The sequence below is a fragment of the Myripristis murdjan genome, chromosome 8 (assembly GCF_902150065.1).
Source record: "Myripristis murdjan chromosome 8, fMyrMur1.1, whole genome shotgun sequence".
NCBI lineage: Eukaryota > Metazoa > Chordata > Actinopteri > Holocentriformes > Holocentridae > Myripristis > Myripristis murdjan.
The window spans coordinates 13,828,903-13,852,853 of record NC_043987.1 but is presented as its reverse complement, the minus strand read 5'-3'; the positions used below and the strand labels follow the sequence as shown (position 1 = coordinate 13,852,853).

General features: G+C 39.1%; 1 gene segment (V, D, J or C); it reads right to left on the bottom strand.

Annotated features, from left to right (window-relative positions):
- Positions 1-7,644: 7,644 nt before the first annotated feature.
- On the bottom strand, positions 7,645-20,894 carry LOC115363102 (Ig heavy chain V region XIG8-like). The segment is given in 4 exon segments: positions 7,645-7,692; positions 10,785-10,978; positions 20,618-20,710; positions 20,821-20,894. Coding segments are annotated over 4 exon segments (378 nt in total).
- Positions 20,895-23,951: the final 3,057 nt, after the last annotated feature.

Sequence of the window (23,951 nt, the reverse complement as noted above, 5' to 3'; positions counted from 1 at the left end):
GAAGTGTTGTAATGTGAACATGTGTGTAAGCATTATTAAGTTTTACTAATAAAATTTCAGATAAAATAGTCATATGCCCACTTGGGGTCGCTGTTGTATAAGAGATATTGTATTTTGTGTGGGCAGTAGAAGACGTGTTTTGTCCGCCCTCTGTTGGTAGACCATGCTCTCCGGCCGACAGCCGAGTTACTTAGCTGTTCTGTATGCAAAGTTATATCTGCAGTGCCGAGTAAAGATATTTTTCGGTCACCAAGTGTTCGAGTGGTTCTTGAATTAGAGCTGAAGTTACCACAAAACTGGACTCAAACTTGGCCCACTGTGAAAAGGACTTCTCCAGAATTTATTTTTGAAGCCGCCAGGGAACCACATGACATTAAATTAATTAGTGGTCTGAGGCTGCCTCCTCTGGTGGCTTCATGTTATAAGTGTTCAGGGACTGAGGGGTTTTTGTACAGCTCTACCAATGGTTTGTGTCACTGTGGATCTCTGGCACAATAATACACAGCAGTGTCTTCAGGCTGCAGATTCTGTCCAGTTAGAGTCACTGTGTTGCTGGAAGAATCTAAGGAAATACTGAACTTGTTTCTCAGTGAATCTTTGTAGTTTTCATCTCCTGTATATTTGTCCCCAATCCATTCCAGTCCTTTCCCTGCAGGCTGTCTGATCCAAGCTGTGTAATAGCTGCCAACAGAATAAGAGACCTGACAGGTGATGGTCAGAGTTTGACCTGGCTGGACAGTCAGAGACGCTGGCTGTGTCAACGTGACACATTTCACACCTGTGGAGGAGAAAATATTCAACATATCAGTGTATTTGACAGTGTAATAATAATAAAGAAGTTGTGCAGTGTGATGATAGAGTGTGTGTTTGTCCCTCAAAGAGACTCACAGGATCCAGCAGCAGCAGCACAGCTACAGAGAACATGGTTGGTGTTGAAGGTGAACTGGTGGGAGCTTCTCTTCGTCTGCCTCAGCTCACAGTGTGATATCCACTGTTTATAGCAGACTACAAGGAAGTCAGCTTTGCATACAGCACAACACTCACTTTAAAAGGAGGATGGGTTGTTGTACTTAAGCATCTGATGTTTGATTCAAGTTTCATTCCTAACTCTTAATATTCATTATGATACACACTATATAATTGTTGCTTTACATGGTCACTTTATTAGGTCCACCTTCACAATCCAATCCAATCCAATTCAACTGTTCTGCCATAAAGTTTACTTATGATGCCTATAATGCTCAGGTTTTCTTTTTGTCACAGTAATAGAGATGTTTATTCATTTATATGTTTGGCATTCAGCTCATAGTTTGTGGTGCTGTTGCACTGGACTGCATTTTATTGAGAGGTGTCTCTAATATTCTGTCCCTCTCATGTATATAAACAGGGAGGATCAAAAATTAGAAAAACCTCAAAATACAATGCAGTCCAGCACAAGATCTCGGCAAAAGGACCTGATAAAGTGGCCACTGAATGTATGTTCCCATGAGTTGTCATTCAGACTGACAGATGAGTCAGAGGCTGAATCTAAAACCTCGGACAGTCCCATCGGCTGTGGCTGTTATTGAGAGGATGGAGAGGTCAGAGCTACTATGTCTCCCTCTTGTGGTCAGAGTCAGTAATGCAGCAAAGCTGTGAGCCGACAGCTGATTCTAACACAGTAACACAGCATGTATTCCTTCAGAGAAAATATGTTTTATATTAATCACACACACATATACATGGCAGTTTGTGTAAATACTAGTTATGAATAACTGAATAAATGAATCATGAATAAAGTTGAGTTGAGTAGTTTTATGGTATTACTGACTCAGAAGCTGAGTCTAAAACCTAAGATGGTCTCATTGGCCGTCCTTGGTCGTCACTCAGAAAATGGAGTCAGAGGCTTGAATATCACAGAGGGATTGTCTTGAAGGGAAGTGTGTGTGTGTGTGTGTGTGTGTGTGTGTGTGTGTGTGTGTGTGTGTGTGTGTGTGTGTGATGGCCGCCCTGCTGCCACACAGGCTTTAAGTATCCCTACACCACACTGCCTGTCCCACACACCTTTTGTTTGGATCACCTTATTTTTTGGTTATCTAGTTTATGCACATTTTTGCAGTCACCATGCACATACATACAGCTAACAAATAAATGACAGGACACATAGCACAGTTTCTATTTTGTTGGCGCGCACATTTTATTTACTGGTTAATATCAATATGTTAAAGCATTTGTTCTGTTTAGTAATATTATTGTCTTTTGAGTTACCTTTTAGTTCTTGGTGTGTGGTCCAGGCAGAAAAAGAGGAGTCTGTGGGTGCAGCTGCAGTAAATCCTCTGATTACACTGATTGGGAGGAACCACCCGTGTCTCCCTCCAGGGGAGGGGAATCTTTCATTTCTGTTTTGATTTATTTTTTTTCTGGTTTAGATATTAAGTTGATCTTTATTGTGTAGTATAATTTGTTACTAGTTATTTTCTGTATTTTCTTCATAACCTGAACTTTTGTCTACTCTGTTTTGTTTAGTTCGTTTGTCTTGTCTACCCCCCTTTTTGTGTTTATTGGTCTGATCAACCAGTATATAGGTTCACCTTGTGTGTCTAGTAGTAGGTCAGTTCATCTTTTGTTCAGTTCAGGTTAAGTTGCAATTCCATTGAGTTAAGTTCTGTTTAGTTGACCTCATTTTAGGGCCCAGAACTTTGTGTTAAGTATTCTTGTTTTTTTGGATTATTGAATTGATTATTGCGAGTCCTTGTCCTGCCTGCTTGGTCCCTCACAGTGTGTGTGTGTGTGAGTATGTGTGTGTGTGTGTGTGTGAGAGAGAGTGTGTGTGTGAGTGTGTGTGTGTGTGTGTGAGTGTGTGTGTGTGAGAGAGAGTGTGAGTGTGTGTGAGAGAGAGTGTGAGTGTGTGTGAGAGAGTGTGAGTGTGTGTGTGAGAGAGTGTGAGAGAGTGTGAGAGAGAGTGTGAGAGAGTGTGAGAGAGTAGTGAAGACCATAGTAATATACAGTACAGGCCAAAAGTTTGGACACACCTTCTCTTTCAATGCGTTTTCTTTATTTTCATGACTATTTACATTGTAGATTCTCACTGAAGGCATCAAAACTATGAATGAACACGTTGAGTGATGTACTTAACAAAAAAAGGTGAAATAACTGAAAACATGTTTTATATTCTAGTTTCTTCAAAATAGCCACCCTTTGCTCTGATTACTGCTTTGCACACTCTCTCGATGAGCTTCAAGAGGTAGTCACCTGAAATGGTTTTCACTTCACAGGTGTGCCTTATCAGGGTTAATTAGTGGAATTTCTTGCTTTATCAATGGGGTTGGGACCATCAGTTGTGTTGTGCAGAAGTCAGGTTACAACACAGCCGACAGCCCTATTGGACAACTGTTAAAATTCATATTATGGCAAGAACCAATCAGCTAACCAAAGAAAAACGAGTGGCCATCATTACTTTAAGAAATGAAGGTCAGTCAGTCCGGAAAATTGCAAAAACTTTAAATGTGTCCCCAAGTGGAGTCGCGAAAACCATCAAGTGCTACAGTGAAACTGGCACACATGAGAACCGCCCCAGGAAAGGAGGACCAGCCCTGCGTTCCAATACTCATACTACCATACTATTTAGTAGGGGAAAAAAAGATTTAGTGTGTCCCAATACATAGTATGTCAGATGCAGTATGCCAAGAGTACCAGGATGTTCTACTACATCCGGTCAGATTTCGCAGTATGGATTTCAGCATGCTGCTCTGGCCATTCTGACCCACAATCCTTTGTGCAGCGGACGTTACGTCGCACTGACTGAGTTGCGTGTACAAGCCATGCCCACATACGGACGACAACAACAAAACGCACATATTGCACAAAGCTCGCTCAGTGATGTCGTGGCAGAAAAGTGGCAGTACAACGAGGAATCAGATGGACGAGACACAGGTATCAGATGGGGAGCTTTCTTTATTCACAGCGGCCCTACTAACAGCATAGGTCATAGACAATTCTTCTCCCTAATTACAGATCGTGCCATCCCTTTTTATACTCTGGGTGCGAGTTGTTTTCGTCTTGTTTTGGTCGGACTCTCATAACCTTTTGGCAAGCACAACTTCCCGATATGTGTGAGAACCCTCTTCAATCTTGTTTATCTTGGACTCCCACCCATGGTCTCTGGTTACTTAATACCATAAGTGTGTGTGTGGTGTGCCTGTCCTTTTCCCAGAAATCGCCAGATGTTTCCCGCTCATGTTTTCAGCCTATACTTGTCCGGTTCGGCGCCAGTGCCGGTCATGATGACCTGGCAACACATACTTCCTGCCGCCAGAACAGAACATGCTTTGACCTGTGTATTTGACCCTATCATTCTTCTACAGTGACAGCAGAAACAACAGGAAGACAGAAGATAATAAATATGACAGATGACACCGCAGTATGAAACAGCACCGGCATTTTGACACAACATTCAAATTTGCCACTACTGACGGTGGCAGAAGTGAGCGAGAGGGGCGGACTTCAGGGACGATGTATGTAGTGTGTCCCAATAGTATGCATATGCATGCATATTTCATACTAAACTACATACTTTGTAAGCGCAGCTGCAGTACATACTAAAAGTAAAAAGTATAAGTATGCTATTTGGAACGCAGGGCAAGAGTCACCTCTGCTTCTGAGGACAAGTTCATCCGAGTCACCAGCCTCAGAAATCGCAAGTTAACAGCAGCTCAGATCAGAGACCAGATAAATGCCACACAGAGTTCTAGCAGCAGACCCATCTCTAGAACAACTGTTAAGAGGAGACTGCGCGAATCAGGCCTTCATGGTCAAATAGCTGCTAGGAAACCACTGCTAAGGAGAGGCAACAAGCAGAAGGGATTTGTTTGGGCCAAGAAACACAAGGAATGGACATTAGACCAGTGGAAATCTGTGCTTTGGTCTGATGAGTCCAAATTTGAGATCTTTGGTTCCAACCGCCGTGTCTTTGTGAGACGCAGAAAAGGTGAACGGATGGATTCCACATGCCTGGTTCCCACTGTGAAGCATGGAGGAGGAGGTGTGATGGTGTGGGGGTGTTTTGCTGGTGACACTGTTGGGGATTTATTCAAAATTGAAGGCACACTGAACCAGCATGGCTACCACAGCATCCTGCAGCGACATGCCATCCCATCCAGTTTGCGTTTAGTTGGACGATCATTTATTTTTCAACAGGACAATGACCCCAAACACACCTCCAGGCTGTGTAAGGGCTATTTGACCAAGAAGGAGAGTGATGGAGCACTCAAAAAAATAATTCATGGGATGAACATAATTTTATCATGCCACCTATATTCCATCTAAACAAATCAAGTAATATCACTCTATCTTGATTGTGTTACTTGAACACCACTAAGATTTGTGGGCGGAAAGTCATGTGAATATTTACATTCAACTTATTTGCCTTTTATTGAGTCAAAATGTTTCTAGCTACTTAGTCTAGTCAAATTAATTTAAGTTTAGTTTACATGGGCCAAATACTTCAGTAAAACAAAATTCAGTCTTGTTTGATGAACTAGTAAAGGTTTTGTCTGTTACACTAATTTTATTCTTGTTGAATGAACTAGTATAGGTTTTGTCTGTTATACAAATATCAATCTTGTTTTTTTAATTAGGTAAGTTTTCATTGTTAGGGTAAGCATTATGTTTAAATTACAAAAGGTACACTAACAAAAAAAGAACATGCAAAAATGTTTTACATTTTATTTAACATTTGGCTGTAACATTGAAGTGTCAACAGTAATGCATACAATCTGCACCAACAGCAATGCATACAATCTACACCAACAGTAATGCATACAATCTGCACCAACAGCAATGTATACAATCTACACCAACAGTAATGCATACAATCTGCACCAACAGTTTGTTTTTTAGGAACTGTGCCTTGGATGACAATCTCTGCCCATCCAGCTTCAGCCCAAATAACAGAGCACAGGCAATCACAATGTTCCCCAAACCACTGAGGATCTCCACACCTTCAAGCAGGACACCGATGTCTTCTGGGTCATCTCCAGGCTCTGCACCCTCCTTCTGAAGTGTTGGCCTCAGTGTCTGTGTTCTGTGGAGTAAAATGTGACAATACATTTGATCTGAGTGTAACCCATGGTTAAAAGACAGCAACAAGTATATAATAAATACATAAATATAAAAAAACATAAAAATATAAACAAACTTCCCATTTCATATTAAATGTTTCCCCTTCACTTAATGTGCTACTATTAAATATGTGCTACTGTGTCTTTAAGAGGCGAGCTACATTGTAAACAGTAGACACGAGCCGGCTTAGCTCAAAAGACCAACTGACAGAGACCAGTGGAAAAGACCGAAACTACACGAAATCAGTCAGCACAAGATCAAACAAAAATACAAACATCTGTAAGAGAAATTATTTATTTTAAAACGGAAAATCTACCCTACTACACCCGAGTGGCGATTAATGAAACTGTTGAAGACGGTTTTGGTGAGCTTTCTTTTTTTTCCCCTTCTGTGTTTTAAGTTGAATGAAAGTGTTACACTGTAACAAGCAAGCAATGTAATTGGTCAACCAAACCCACTGCAACATGATTATATGTATATCTAATAAGATTTATTTGTTTTGCTGTCAGAAAGTATAGCCTTCACTTGAATAATCCCTGTAGTCTATCCGAACATCACAACAATATACAACACATGAAGGATGAAAGGCCAACCAAGAAACACACAACTAACTGTCTTGTTACTTCGTAGATGTGTTCCAATATGAACAAAAAAATCTCTCTCTATGGAGAGGTCACTGCATTCACATAACTCGCATTTAAGTTACTGAACTGGAAGTTGTCTGTCTAAGCTGAAATGAATGAGCTTTATAGACATGGGTGTTGAGCCCACTCCATGTCTTGAATGTGCATGGACAAATTACATATATGCACAGATAATGTTGGCATCTTCCATAATGATGATGTAGTTTATAATGTTTAAGTAATTTGTATCTACTTCTCTCTCTGGCAACACAATGCTTGCACTGTCACATACACGTCACTGAAAGAAAAGAAAGAAAAAAAACAAAAGCATTAGCAAATGATAAAAAATAAATATACTACATTTCTTAAAATACAAAATACCCAAATACAAGCCAAGGGAAAAAACAAGGGTGGCTACACTCCTGGGGCCCATTTAGGAAAGGAGGTTCAACAGTCTAACCCTGAAGTCTGAGTTGAGTTACCCTCAGATGGGAAACTCTGAGTTACTGGATCCAGAACAGCTGAGTTAAGCCGACAATAAAAAGCCACCATCCATGGAGCTCCAATTCCATGATTCACCATGGCAACAGGTAAATAAAAGGCAGTGCCTCCATTTTAATACAGTGGACATAGAGATATTAACATGTGTATGCAGATGGTGAACATTTATCTTAAAAAAAAAAAAAAAAAAAAACCTGAGTCAGAGTGAGGAAAGTTAACCAATAAGTTAAATCAATAAGTTAACCATACAGTTTTATTCAGTGTTGTCCATTTATTCATAATTTACCAGACTTACATTTCCTTGATGATGATAAAGTGGTGGAATATATCTGACTGTGTATCAGGCTGTAGATACATTATATTTTAAATATATTTGTTCAGATTTTCCCTCATTTCAGGGTTAACAGACTCACAGTTTTCACTAAACCTGCTTTCTGAAACGGGCCTCTGGGGCCATGGTGAATGCCAACTAGGTAACAGACAAACAATATGACACAAAATTAACTTACCATGTATTGTTGAGAAGGTGCATGCAAATCTGAGAGCATAGGGACTGCTTTGTTTTGGGATGTATTTCTGTTAAAAAGAGAAATTGGTTTTACAAAGTTAACATATTTCTAATGTGAAAAGGGTAAGTATTACAATATTTATATTTACATACACTGAAATGAGAAGACTTTTACTTAACCTTAATACAGAGGACTTAGGGTTGTGCAATGCGACTATATAAATATATATCGTGTGACGATAGAAATACGTCTTTCATATTATGCTATGTTGTTTATTTCATTGTGCCGCAAGTCACAGCCTATACTGCAATATTTTTCATAATTTGGAGTCTCTTATCTTTTGCGTGAATAAATGACTCTTATTGGCTTATTACCTGCAAAAGCTTTTATTGCACTTACAGTAACAATAATTTTTTCTCAATTCTCCAACTCTCCGCCGCTGTCTCTCTCTCTCCTCCGCTCCACTAAGCTGCATGTGTGGAGGAGCTGAGCCGCACCCGCGATGAAACAGAGCGCAGAGTGCACTCGAAACACAATGATTAACTGTGGCTACGACTACATCCTGTCACCCTCACACACTCTTTAGACAAGCCAAAGCACTTTTATTCGGATTCGCTCGTGTTTCACCGCTGCTACTTCTGCTCCGTGAACACGCACATGGACAAACGCGCACGCACCCAAACACACATGGGCTATAATGCTAACGGACTCAGAAAACTCAAACAGAAAACATGTTGTGTACTGTTTTGCGTACTTTGTCCTCATTTTCGGCCCCAGAATGACGGGAGGTCCTTAAGCTCGAGCCCTGACCCAGGGTGTAACGTTAAATACAAACTAGCCATAGAAAAGTTGAGCTAGCTTAACTGTGAGAAACACGAGTGACTGAGATATGTCTCTACTATTTATCACTCACCATATTTAAATAAATAAATTCATATAGATATATCTGTATTACTTACCCTTAAGAAGCGTAAGTGCCATTTTGGGTGAATATGAGTATTATATATCAAATTAAAGGTCTCAATGAGATCTTTTCAGTGCCAAAAGGACATAGCTGAAATGATTACCCATATGTTGTAAGTATAAAAAACTGATGGTGGGATTTGGAAAATATGAAAATACATAAAACTTTATTTACAGGCCAAGTCCCTTTTCCTGTAATATTAATATTCATACTTATTGGTTTGCATACACAATTTGACAATATTCCCCATCCTTGCTGAACAAGAGTTTTGTCCAAAAGAGTGAAAGGCAGGTCAGTCCCAAATATAGGCAGGTTGGATTCAGTGACTGATGCAAATAAAAGCCCTGGCTGTTAATTGAAGTTTTAAGGTTTTTAGTGCATGATTGAAGCTTTGAGCAGTCAGAGCAGAAGGAGCTGCTATTCTATTGAAAACTGTTTTAGCAGACATACAGCTCTCTCTCACATTCACAAAGCATAATGTTTGCATGTGGTGCACGACTACAAGAGAGCAGAGAAAATATATTTCATTGTATTTGTTTTGGCTCATATTTCAGCAGCATGGACAGAGAGCAGAGGTCTAATTATCATTAGCCATTTGTTTAACCATCACATAAAGTAAAGAAATGCATTGAATCACATGCTATTTTCTGGTCGGTAAGGGCTGTCCAAAACACAGCAAAACAAAAGGCAAATGCTTCACAAAATAATCACATTCATTATAGTTTCATTTCAAAGTACTAAGACTTTGTTGTCTCACTCACTGAACAGGGGCTGATTCAGTGAAGGAGGCTGATTCAAAACAGAGCGACCCAGCCAGGTGTGGCAAGGTATGGCAGCTGCCACACACACAGCCATGTGATCAGTTCCCTTGTTGCAGAGAATTTCAAAAGCCTTGGTGGAAGTAGCTGAGAATTATTTTAATGATGAAGGTATTCAGCATTATACACAGCATATGTTTCAGTGTCATTGAAGTGTAATTGATTAATTTAAATTAAAATTAATGTTGTTTTTACAGTTGTTTACTGACATATGTCCAAATTCTGTAGCAACCTGTTGGGAAAATGTTGGTGCCAAAAAGGTGTAGCTCACATTTTTGTTATTTTTTAATATTTAATAAAAAACTTGAACTGTCACAATATTATGTTATAGTGATCTAAATCTAATAGCACAAGCAGGACAAATATTTTTTTTGATCAAGTTTGATCAAAATTTGTAACATCTGATATCACACACTTACGCCCTTTTGGCTCCAAACCCTGGAAAAGCTCATGATCATTTAACAGTCCACATGTGTTGAATCAGTGCCTTCACTCCTCCTCACAGTTAGATGGCTGTCACTACATGGAGTTCAGAAGTGCTTTTTCCACTTGTGTTTAATCTTATACAGTCATTTAAATGTTCATTTATCAGCATTTTTTGCACAATTTGTAGTTATTATTTTTATGTCTTCATTTTAAAACCTGTTGCTGAGCTACTCAGACAAAGGTGGGGAGTTACTGGTAGTTTGGGAGCTACTCATTGCAGAGCCCAATGGATGCTGTGTTCAAACTGTTGTTTTACTGTATTTGCAACTTTGAGAACCTGTGTAAAGTCCTGGTTGGATGTGTGTGCCCCCTGTCACCACCTACATACCTTTGATTACACAGGACATTTTTTTTAAGTCAGGACATTATTGAAAATACATGATCCTTACATATTTTTGATTTTTTAAAATTTTTCATGAAGAAAGGAAAAAGTTACAGCCGTGTCTTTAGAAATGTGAGTCAAACATTTGGGGAACAAAAAAGCTTAACCAATTTCACTAAACAGTTGTTGACATGCACATTAAGCACATTATAAACTGTCAACAAACTTATGATTCACAGTAAGAATTGTGAGAACAGTTTTTTTCTGTTTTTGTTTTTGAGCATGGACTCTCCTATAACAATAATAATCACTAAGATATTTAACAAAACTGAATGACTTATGAATCAAAATAAGTATATCTCAGAGGCTGTCTCCTCTGGTGGTTTCATGTTACAAGTGTTCAGGGACTGAGGGTTTTTTGTACAGCTCTACCAATGGTTTGTGTCACTGTGGATATCTGGCACAATAATACACAGCAGTGTCTTCAGGCTGCAGATTCTGTCCAGTTAGAGTCACTGTCTTGCTGGAAGAATCTAAGGAAATACTGAACTTGTTTTTCAGTGAATCTTTGTAGAGTTCATTGCCATAACTATCTTTCACTCCAATCCACTCCATCACTTTCCCTGCAGGCTGTCTGAACCAAGCTGTGTAATAGTCTTCAACAGAATAAGAGACCTGACAGGTGATGGTCAGAGTTTGACCTTGCTGGGCAGTCAGAGACGCTGGCTGTGTCAACACTTCACATTTCACACCTGTGGAGGAGAAAATATTCAACATATCAGTGTATTTGACAGTGTAATAATAATAAAGAAGTGGTGCAGTGTGATGATAGAGTGTGTGTTTGTCCCTCAAAGAGACTCACAGGATCCAGCAGCCAGCAGCAGCAGCACAGCTACAGAGAACATGGTTGGTGTTGAAGGTGAACTGGTGGGAGCTTCTCTTCGTCTGCCTCAGCTCACAGTGTGATATCCACTGTTTATAGCAGACTATAAGGAAGTCAGCTTTGCATACAGCACAACACTCTCATGATATAAAAGGAGGATCGGTTGGTGTGTAAGAAGCATTTAAAGAATGCATTGCCATTTGCTTTCTTATAAATTATCAATAAAATTGCTCAACCTTAAAAAACTGTCTGCCGAGTATACATTTGCGTGCATTTCTGTATTTACGCCATATATGGATACAGGAGTTTGTGAATATTCAATCTTTTTGTTTTTCAAATTCAGTCTGTAATCTGCTCTTTTAGATGAAAATGAAAGAAAAGTATCAAAACCTGGCTTGCCTGAGTTAATTACTTTTTTGAAATAACTGGATGTTGAAAGTTTTAGACTCATCTTGCACACTGGCTCTCAGCCTCCGTCCAGCTGCAGCCAGTTTGCTCACACAACTTAAAGACACGTCTCTTGTTTTTCAGTCTCTTGTTGTCTCAGGCCTTCACTCCTCCACCTCCCCACCACCACCACCACCAGTCTAAGGCTCCTGGGTGTCACAGTTTCACCCTGACCATCCCTGTCCTGCCATATTTCAGTCAATAAATAATTTTGTTTTCAGTCATTTCATCTGTCCTCTTTATCAGTTGTTGAATTATGGTTGAAATGTTTAATTGTCTAATTTTAGACACTTTTTTTTTTTTTTTTTTGTCCTGTCAGAGGCAAAGAGGACATTTTTATAGGGACTGTGCTTTGCGTTGACAGTGTTGTACACTCAAGTTGTTTCTGTGAAAATGAAGAGCAGACAGCAGCTCTTTGACTTGGTTTAATTTGGTCAGTTATTGTACAGCTTTGTTCCCTCCTGTGTCACTGTGGCTCTCGAGCACAATAAACAGCAGAGTCTTCAGTCTTCAGACTGTTCATCTGGAGATACAGCTGCTGTCTGCTGTCGTCTCTGGAGATGGTGAACTGGCCTTGGACTGACTGGGAGTAGTAGGTGGTGCCACCCCCACTGATAGCAGCGATCCACTCCAGTCCTTTTCCAGGAGCTTGTCTGACCCAATTCATCCAGTAGTCACTGAATGTGAATCCAGAGGCTGTGCAGGTCAATCTGTGGGACTCTGCAGGCTTTTTAACCACTGGTTCAGATTGTGTCGGAGTCTGACCATCAACACCTGCCAACACAAAACAGAAAACCATCACATGCATGAAGTTAGTATTTGAATGAAGATGCTGTCAAATCCAAATGAGTGAATACACTATATTACCAAAAGTATTCGCTCACCTGCCTTTACTCATACTATGAACTGAAGTGCCATCCCATTCCTAACCCATAGAGTTCAATATGATGTCGGTCCACCTTTTGCAGCTATTACAGCTTCAACTCTTCTGGGAAGACTGTCCACAAGGTTGAGGAGAGTGTTTATAGGAATTTTTGACCATTCTTCCAAAAGCGCATTGGTGAGGTCACACACTGATGTTGGTCGAGAAGGCCTGGCTCTCAGTCTCCGCTCTAATTCATCCCAAAGGTGTTCTATCGGGTTCAGGTCAGGACTCTGTGCAGGCCAGTCAAGTTCATCCACACCAGACTCTGTCATCCATGTCTTTATGGACCTTGCTTTGTGCACTGGTGCACAGTCATGCACCAGTGCCCGCTCCAAACTGTTCCCACAAGGTTGGGAGCATGGAATTGTCCAAAATGTTTTGGTATCCTGAAGCATTCAAAGTTCCTTTCACTGGAACTAAGGGGCCAAGCCCAGCTCCTGAAAAACAAGCCCACACCATAATTCCTCCTCCACCAAATTTCACAGTCGGCACAATGCAGTCTGAAATGTACCGTTCTCCTGGCAACCTCCAAACCCAGACTCGTCCATCAGATTGCCAGATGGAAAAGCGTGATTCATCACTCCAGAGAACGCGTCTCCACTGCTCTAGAGGCCAGTGGCGGCGTGCTTTACACCATTGCATCCGACGCTTTGCATTGCACTTGGTGATGTGTGGCTTGGCTGCAGCTGCTCGGCCATGGAAACCCATTCCATGAAGCTCTCTGCGTACTGTACTTGGGCTAATCTGAAGGTCACATGAAGTTTGTAGCTCTGTAGCAATTGACTGTGCAGAAAGTCGGCGACCTCTTTGCACTATGCGCTTCAGCATCCGCTGACCCCTCTCCGTCACTTTACGTGGCCTACCACTTCGTGGCTGAGTTGCTGTTGTTCCCAAACGCTTCCATTTTGTTATAATAGAGCTGACAGTTGACTGTGGAATATTTAGGAGCGAGGAAATTTCACGACTGGATTTGTTGCACAGGTGGCATCCTATGACAGTTCTACGCTGGAATTCACTGAGCTCCTGAGAGCGGCCCATTCTTTCACAAATGTCTTGTTTCACAGTCTGCATGCCTGAGTGCTTGATTTTATACACCTGTGGCCAGGCCAAGTGATTAGGACACCTGATTCTGATCATTTGAATGGGTGAGCGAATACTTTTGGTAATATAGTGTATGTTCACCTGCCCAGCAGAGAGTTAAAAGCAGCAGTCCTGTCCTATAGCCCATCATGTTAAACTGTGTGGCCACTGTTCTCTGTCATCCTCTCTGCAGTCACATAAGTAGAGATGGGAGACATCAACATTTTGCATTGACTCCTCCTCACAGGGAGGGAGGACAGCACTGCAGTGGATTGGTTTCTTAGTCATTTTGTAAACTTAGAGAATGAATGTTCATTGTGCAAAGGGACTCTACGGATTGAATTTAACCTGGATAAAATATCTGGATAAAATCTGGAAAAAAATATGAAAAAAAATACATATATAGATAGATAGATAGATAGATACATGTGTGTGTGTGTGTGTGTGTGTGTATACAGTGGTGGAAAAAAGTTTTCGGACACCTCATGCATTTGTGAAATATTGCATTAAGAATTACTCTTAGGTTTTTAAGGGCAATTTCTTTTAGTACAGTCACAGCCAAAATACTAAACAAATCCTAAAAAGCCATTAAAAACTTAAAATTGATTGGTTCCTTAAAATATATATAAGAAATTTTGAGTATTGGGTCATTTTGGTACCAGTGATGAAGGTCGTTCTTTTTATTAAAAGACACAATTTTTGTTGCCAAGCTTCGTGTCTATATAAAGCTAGCACATTTGAAAGTTCTTCAGACACAAAAATGGCTAAAACAAGGAACCTAACGCAGGAAACACGGCTGAAGATAAAGATTCTCAGCCAGGAAGGGTACAGCTGCCGCCAGATAGCCAGGAAGTGCAGATTCAGTCCTTCAGCAGTTGGATGCACTCTGCAGAAATACAGACGAACCAACAGCTTGGAAGACAAACCAAGATCTGGGCATCCAAGGGTTTCTTCAGCAAAAAATGACCTCATCCTGATCCGCATGTGCAGGCAAAACTGCTGAATGAGATCACAGGAGCTTCAGCAGCAGTGGTCAGACCAAACTGGTGTCCAGTGTTCCAGCCGCACTGTACGTGGCTGACTTTTAGATTATGGCTTAAGGTCCTACAAGGCTATCAAGAAGCCCCTGATCAATGAGAGACAGAGGCTAGCCCGGCGCCGTTGGGCCCAGGCACACAAGAACTGGACAGCCAGGAATTGGAAAAAGATTCTGTGGTCAGAAGAATTTGTCAAGAATTTAGTTTTGTTCGTTTTTCTTGTAAACAATAAACAAAAAAAATATAATTTGTATTTGTTTGTATCTGTCTAATGCAGCCACAGTTTTTAAAATACAAAAAAAAAGCTTTTTCCACAAATATTTCATGATAATATTTGAGATTGTGTAAAATTTTAAGGGTGTCCAAAAACTTTTTTCCACCACTGACTGTACATATATATATATATATATATATATATATATATATATATATATATATATATAGATAGATAGATAGATAGATAGATAGATAGATAGATAGATATATATATATACGAATGGATGAATGAATGAATGAATGGTTTATTTTTGGTTTTGGTTTGTACATCAATCATTGCACACAGTACAACAATCACAATAAACACATAAAAAAAACCCAAAAAAAAGGATTAGGCTAGAAGCAAAAGCTTATTTTTGTGCCTATCATTTACACCTGATTCACTGCTTCTATTACATTACATATGTACAGCATCTAGCATTCAACATTGAACAAAAGAACAACAATCAACAATAACAAAAACACATTTACCATCTCAACTTAGTATTCCTGTATGATCTTATACCTAAGGCATTTTTTAAACTTTGTCAGAGAAGTGAAAGTCTTAAATTCATCATCGAGTCCATTCCATAATTTCACACCCACAACCGAAGTACATCTAGACTTCACATTTGTCCTAACTTTCATACGTTCAGAAATACAATGACCTCTTAAATTATAGTTGCTCTCTCTTAATTTAAAGAAATCTTGAATAGTATTTGGAACAGTATTATTTTTTACTTTATATATCATCTCTAATATTTTAATATATACAATATCCTGGAATTTTAAGGTTTTAAGTTGAATAAATAAATTATTAGTTGCTTCAAAATATCCTACTTTATTAATTATTCTAATAGCTCTTTTTTGTAATTTTACTAGTGTATCTATAATAGTTTTTCCTGCGTTTCCCCATATCTCTGCACAATATGTCAAGTAGGGCATAACCAAAGAACAATATATCATGTACAGGCTTTTTTTGTTTAGTAAGTCCCTTGTTTTGTACAGTATGCCTATAGATTTTGACACTTTACTTTTAATATACTCAATATGGGGTTTCCAACACAATTTGCTATCTATGATGACACCTAAAAATTTAGCTTCATAAACTCTTTCTATTTCCACACCATTTAAATATAGTTTTGCATTTTCAACCTTTCTATTACCTGAAAAAATCATAAACTTTGTTTTATTCTCATTTAAAGATTTATTATAGAAGTTTATTATAATCAAATATATATATATACACACACACACACATATATATATATATATATATGTGTGTGTGTGTGTGTGTGTGTGTGTGTGTGTATATATATATATAAATGTAAATACCGTTCAAGTAATTTTTTTTTTTTTATTTATATAGCCCATGCTCACAAGCATCTGTCAGAGAAAAAGAAAAGTTGGAATTATTCAGCTACTAATCATACAACACAATGATGTGTTATCATCATTAGGAAAGTTTAAAATCAAAATCTCTTGTGAACGAGTGTGCAAATTACTAGTTCTAAGTGAAATTAAACTGGTAAGATACACAGGTAAAACATCAAGTAAGGCCTTGTAAATGAAAATCAAGCAATGCTGCTCTCTCCTTGCAGTTAAAGATGACAATCCAGTTTTGTCATAAAGAACACAGTGATGAGTTCTAAACCCATCACCTGTAACAAAACGAAGGGCAGAATAATAAACTGCATCAAGAGGCTTCAATGTCGAGAGAGTAGCATGCATATAGATTACATCACCATAGTCTAAAACTGGTAAAAAGGTGGCTTGAACAAGTTGTTTTCTGCATTTCCAAGTAAAACAAGCTCTATTACGATAAAAGAATGATAGTTTTGCCTTTAGGTTTTTTGTTAGCTCAGAAACGTGGGTTTTAAAAGACATCTTATCATCCATCCAAATGCCCAGGTATTTGTAACTGGAAACTCTTTCAATAGGAGTTAAAATAGCACTATTTAATGGTAAAGGAGATAACAATCTAGTAAATAACATGAATTTTGTCTTTTTGGGGTTAAGTAATAATTTAAGATCAATTAGGGATCGCTCTATAATAAGAAAATCAGACTGTATGTGTGTAAGAGCTAGATCAGCAGAAAGGGTAACTGAATAGATGATTGTGTCATCGGCATAGAGATGAATGGTACTATTTGATATGCCAGCACTCAGATCATTAATATAAAGCGTAAATAAAATGGGGCCTAGAATGGATCCTTGAGGAACCCCTTTTGATATGCCTAAAAATGTTGATTGATAACCATCGGCTAGTACCTCTTGAAATCTGTCCGATAGATAGTTATTGAACCAGCTAAGGTATTTCTTATCAAGACCAATGGTTTCAAGACACCTTAAAAGTAACGAGTGGTCTACTGTGTCGAATGCCTTGGATAGGTCAACAAACAGGGCAGCACAGACCATCTTATTATCCAAAGCATGGACAATATCATTGACAACTTTAGACGTAGCCGTCAAGGTACTATGTGCGGATCTGTAGCCAGACTGATGAGGATTTAAAATGTTAAAAGTAGTTAAGTATGTTCTTAATTGATTATTAACTAGTCACTCTAAAGTGTTAGTTAATGATATAAGATTGCTCATATTTACACCTTTAGCATGGCTTCGAGGATAAGAAGATCTAACTGATAAAATGGGAGTGACAGTTAATGCAGGTGTTAAAACTGAGTCAGGGGGTGTAGTCTTAATCAAGTTATTAGTATCGCTGTGCAGGATCTCAGCATTTTCATGATAAGCCCTATGTGAGACTAAGACAGGGATATTGTAGATTGATAAAGCAGCACCAGCAACAACAGGGCTGAGAAAGGATTTGACCTGAGTGAGAGAGTTAGTGGAGAAAACAGAACCAACACCAGCTTGACCCGCATTGTTAAAGACAGGGTTATGGGATGCCAGGTTAGGACACTGGGCAGGGTCCAGCCGGGAAAGATGTCATGTTAGACTAAATGCAATAAAGTTGATAAAATTGTGGATCAGTCTGGCTGTACCTTTCCTGTTAAGATGTAATCTGTCACTTTTGAACAGATCCTTTTCAGTCCAAAAGCAGTCAAAGTTGTTTATGAAGCCTAACCCGGTAGCAGTTGTGAAGTTCTTCATCCATAAATGTAGACTGAAAAGGCGACTAAAATGCTCTGAGCTTTTGGTCAAAGAAGGAATTGGGCCAGACAAAACACAGCATTTCCCTAGACTTTCGACTGTACTGACTAGAGACTCAAGTTCTAAGTGGAGTTTTATAGATTGTCTAGACATGACATCATTATTTCCTGTATACAGAAATACATAGTGGACGGAGGGGTGGAGCTCAAGGAGGACAGGTGTCAACTCTATGAAATCAGCTGTTTTACCACCAGATAGAGGGAGAGTAGCCCGTCTCCCCTTCTTAACAACGGACACCCAGGAGGGAGAACGACAGTCAGATATACCGGGGACATCATTAGCTTCTGCTGGGCACTGAAGACTGCGGGGGTCCCGCTGCTGCAGCGCGTCAATCCGGGAGAGCAGCAGGGTATGCCGTTGGAGGATATTGTCCAGGAGGCTCTTGATGGAGTGTAGTTCGGATCTCAGACTGGACACCTCCGTCTCCGCCGGGGTGAGTGGTGGCATGCTCGGGAGAGAGAAAAGAGCTGCCAGTTCACAGAACTATGTATGGAAGACAGTGCTGACAACAACAGCTGATTAGCGGAGCTAGGAGTTAGCTGATAGCAAAAGTTACTTACACGCAAGGGCTCCAAGTTGGAGCCCACTGCGATGATCATGTGTAGCCAGGTGGAGGTACAGGTGGAGATTCAGGAGTCCAAAGTGAGACCCAAATTTCAGGGCGATCAGTTTGTCTGATTATTAAAATAGGCAGCCAGCGAGTTAAGACGGAGATCGAGCAGACTCTCACAGACTCTGCTCCCCTGATTGTAAAGAACCTGTGAGCCATTTTATAGTGTCTTAGGGCTCTTTTGACTACCCCCCTAGGTGGCGTTGTCGGTTTTTAGTATTTTTTTTTTCCTATTTATTTATTTGTAATTTAAAGTGCGGCCTTTTGGCCCGGCCACAAGTAGGAATGACAAACTGCTTATTTACTCAATTTTTAACAATTTAACAAAAAAATTGACTTTGTTTTTAAATGATAAATTGGTACCTAACCCACACTGAATTATTTGCATGCTTTGGAAAGCAATTAAGTTTAGAATATATGAAGTGAGGCAGGAGGGGCTGGAAAACTCCTTTGGTTTTTTCCTACCTAGTATATATAAGTATGCATATAAAACTCTGTATATGTAAACAGCACTTTATAGAAATGCAACTTTTTTCAAGTATCTAATCTGCTGTGTGGTGAAAATGAAAAAAATACAACATTGACTCTGATATGATAATGACTTCAAGAGCACCATCAAGAAGTGAAAACAAGAATCTTTAACATCCTGAACTTTCTGCAAACAGGGAGAGTTTTAATTTCACTCCTGTGCTTTAATGTCATCTTTAATTTACTGAACGCTGAGAGGTTTAGGGTTTCTCTTCACTTGTTCGACCTGCTCTACAATGTCCTTATGTCTGATTTTGTTTCTGAAAACCTGATTTCCATCAGGTTTTCAGAAACAAAAGAAGGGTTATCTAAATTTAAATTTAAATTAATTTGAATAATTTGACTGCTGAGTAACAACACAGAGGATTTGAAAAGGACAGTCAATCAACACAGATCCTGCTGTTGAGTTGGAGGGCAGCCACATTCATAACCTGAAAACTCAGTAGGGAATAAGGAATTCAAAGTTTATGTGAGCCAGGAAATAATGGAACAAAAAGGTTGAAACATCAGACGCAGAACGAGGCAGGAGGCAACATGCTGCAGTAGACTGGCAGAGCAGAAAATATTTGTGTGACAACATGATTTTTTTTTAAGTTGTAATGGTTGAGGAACAATTTACATAGAAATCCCATTTCAATGATTACAGCAAATATTAAATAACATATGCTGTATTCTAAAAGATTTGGATGTAACTCTGGACAAATCCCAGCGCCTATCCCAGCGCACATAGGGCAAAGGCAGTGAGACACCCTGGACAGGTCGCCAGTCCATCGCAGACACTAAACTTTGTTGTCACTTTGTCATTACAATGTACATTATGTCTGATTCACATCCCTCAGATCCACTGCTGGTTTCTCTGCAGGTGATCTGTTACAGTGTGGATAGATTGATTGACTGATGGATGATAAAATATCCAGTCTTATCCACTTGTTTTTGAAGAAAGAAGTGCAATTTTTTTTTCCACATATATGCAGGCACAAGTAAAAGAAAGAATTGTTTTATTCACAAAGACTTATCCTGAATAACAGGATTTTGAAGCCACCACGGAACCACATGGCATTAAATTTATCTGTGGTCTGCGGCTGCCTCCTCTGGTGGCTTCATGTTACAAGTGTTCAAGGACTGAGGGGTTTTTGTACAGCTCTACCAATGGTTTGTGTCACTGTGGCTCTCTGGCACAATAATACACAGCAGTGTCTTCAGGCTGCAGATTCTGTCCAGTTAGAGTCACTGTCTTGCTGGAAGAGTCTAAGGCATTACTAAACTTGGTTTTCAACGAATCTTTGATTCGAGTATCAGATGCAATCCATTCCAGTCCTTTCCCGGCAGGCTGTCTGATCCAAGCTGTGTAATAGCTACTAAGAGAATAAGAGACCTGACAGGTGATGGTCAGAGTTTGACCTGGCCGGACAGTCAGAGACGCTGGCTGTGTCAACGTGACACATTTCACACCTGTGGAGGAGAAAATATTCAACATTTCAGTGTATTTGACAGTGTAATAATACTAAAGAAGTGGTGCAGTGTGATGATAGAGTGTGTGTTTGTCCCTCAAAGAGACTCACAGGATCCAGCAACCAGCAGCAGCAGCACAGCTACAGAGAACATGGTTGGTGTTGAAGGTGAACTGGTGGGAGCTTCTCTTCGTCTGCCTCAGCTCACAGAGTGATATCAACTGTTTATAGCAGACTAGAAGGAAGTCAGCTTTGCATACAACACAACACTCACTATAAAAGGAGGATGGGTTGTTGTACCTTAAGCATCCAATGTTTGATTCAAGTTTAATTCCTCACTCCTAATATTCATTATGATACACAATACATAATTGTTGCTTCACTTGGCCACTTTATTATACTTTATTATATATATATATATATATATATATATATATATATATATATATATATATATATATATATATATATATAGAAACACCTCAAAATACAATGCAGTCCAGCACAAGATTTACTACAACCTCAATAATAAACGCAGAATTAAATTGACACATTCTCCACAATGTCAACAAAAACTGAGCATTACTAACTTTCTTAAAAGGTAGAATTTATGGCAGAGCTGCTGCATTGAACTGCATTAGATTGTACAGGTGGACCTGATAAAGGACGGAGTGTATGTTCCCATGAGTTGTCATTCGGACTGACAGAAGAGTCAGAAGCTGAATCTAAAACCTCGGACTGTCCCATCGGCTGTGGCTGTTAATCAGAAGATGGAGAGGTCAGAGCTACTATGTCTCCCTCTCGTGGTCAGAGTCAGTAATGCAGCAAAGCTGTGAGCCGACAGCTGATTCTAACACAGTAACACAACATGTGTTCCTCTAGAGAAAATAATGTTTTATATTAATCATACACAACAAAAATAAATAAATAAATAAAAATACATGGCAGTTTGTGTAATTATTAGTTTCATGGTATTCAATGAGGGGAAAGTATAACACACTTTGCTCTCAAAATGTTAAGTTGGATTTTTTTCAAATTGCAAGAATAGACGACCAACATGAACATAACCAGGGAGACTCAAATATTCAACATTTCAACATTTATTTATTTATTTATTTATCTATTTATTTATGTATTATTTTAGCAACATCAAGACATGAAACACAAAAAAGCTCAGAAACGGCTGTATTTCTTAAGGAAGCTTAAGAAAGCAAAATTCCCAAGCCAAGTTCTTGTCAAGTTCTACAAAGGAGCGATTGAAAGCATCCTGAATGGAAACATAACAAACTGGCATGGGATGTGCACGGCCCAGGACAGGAAGACTCTGCAATGAGTGATTAAAACTGCCCAGAACATCATTGGTACTCATTTACCAAGCATCAGTGATACTGGGGAGGTGAGGTGCCTGCGCAGAGCCAAAAGGATCCTAAAAGACAACACCCACCCCAGCCACAGCCTGTTCACCCTGCTGCCGTCAGGCAAAAGATACAGAAGTATTCGCTGCCGTACCACCAGACTACAGAGCAGCTTCTTCCCTCAGGCTGTGAGACTACTAAATGCACCATCTGAACTCCTCCATGATTAATAATTTAATTTTTTTATACAATCAATTAATCAATCAAGAGGGAACCACATTTTAATTTCATTATACAACCTGTTGTATAATGACCAATAAACTTCCTTGTATCCTTGTATCCTTGTACATGAAACTACATTTCCATTAGTTGTCATACAGACTGACAGACGCTTCAGAGGCTGAATCTAAAACCTAAGATGGTCTCGTTGGCCGTCCTTGGTTGTTGTTCAGAAAATGGAGACAGAGGCTGGAATATCACAGAGAGATTGTCTTGATGGGAAGTGTGTGTGTGTGAGTGTGTGTGTGTGTATGTATGAGTAGTGAAGACCATAGTAATATACTGTATATGCTGCATGTATACTGATCCAGGAGGTGACCAGATCATACAACTTGACAAATTAGAATTTGAATGATACTGAATCGTCATGATATTGGAAATCAATAAAAGTATCAATAATATTTCATATAGTAAAAAAGGAAACTAGATTTGTGTCTTGAAAGATTGATCTGATTTTAACCTTTAGTATTCATTTAATTTTTGCTTTAATTGTTTTAATTTCAATTTATTATTTAATTTAATTATTTTTAACTCAATTTTTGGACCATGACATCACATGACATTTTTGTCTCAAATCATGTGGAAATGATGTGTTAACCTGCTCAGTTTCTTTTTTATTAAACCTACGCTCATGTGTAGTGACAAAATAGTTGTAGTCCTGAGAAGTTAGATGAGAATAAACCTGAAAATACTGATCATCATAATGACCATGTCGATGATGATGATGATGATGATGATGATGAGCATGATGGTACTAATACAGTGACAGGTAACAGTAATGATGCTAATGATTCCAGACCTCTGACCAGCTGCATACATAGCAGAGCACATTACTGCATATGAAGAGCCTTTCACACGGGAACTAACAAATGACTGCTGCTGAATGCACAGCTATGTCTCCCCCTTGTGGACAAAGTCAGTAATGCAGCCAATCTGTGAGACCACACCTGATGCAAATACAGTAAAACAACATGTGCTCCCCTGGAGAAAATCATGTTTTATTAGTGGGCAAGCTGGAGGCTTGCTCACCTATGTTATACACAGTCTTTATTATTATTCTCCATGTTTTTTGTCACATATCTGCTCCTTCATGAGCAAAAAAAAAAAAAAAAAAAAAAGGGTTAAAACTCAAATCAGCTCAATTGTGTGATGTTTGCTTGTATTTAAATTTTTGAGTTTTTCTACATTTTTTTTCCCCAAAGCAATGAATGGCACAGATTCCTCATAATTCAGCGTTTTTCATTATTATTATTATTATTATTATTATTAGTGGTAGTAGTTGTAGTAGTAGTAGTATTACTTAATAGCTAGAAACTCACTTCAAACTGGAAAGTGTTATGCGTCCCTTGCATTTTTTTCTTTTTCGTATCACTTATACTTTTTTAATTATTATTTTTTTCCGCCCTATGTGTGCTGGGATAGGCTCCAGCAACCCCCCACAACCCTTGTGAGGATAAGTGGTTTAGAAGATGAATGAATGAATGAATGAATGAATGAATGATTTTTTTCACAGTTAAAGTTTATAATGAGTGTGTATTGCTTCCAGCACAGGACTTGTTACCCATTTCTGCCACAAGGGGGAGTGTCTTCATATGCAAGCGCTTATGT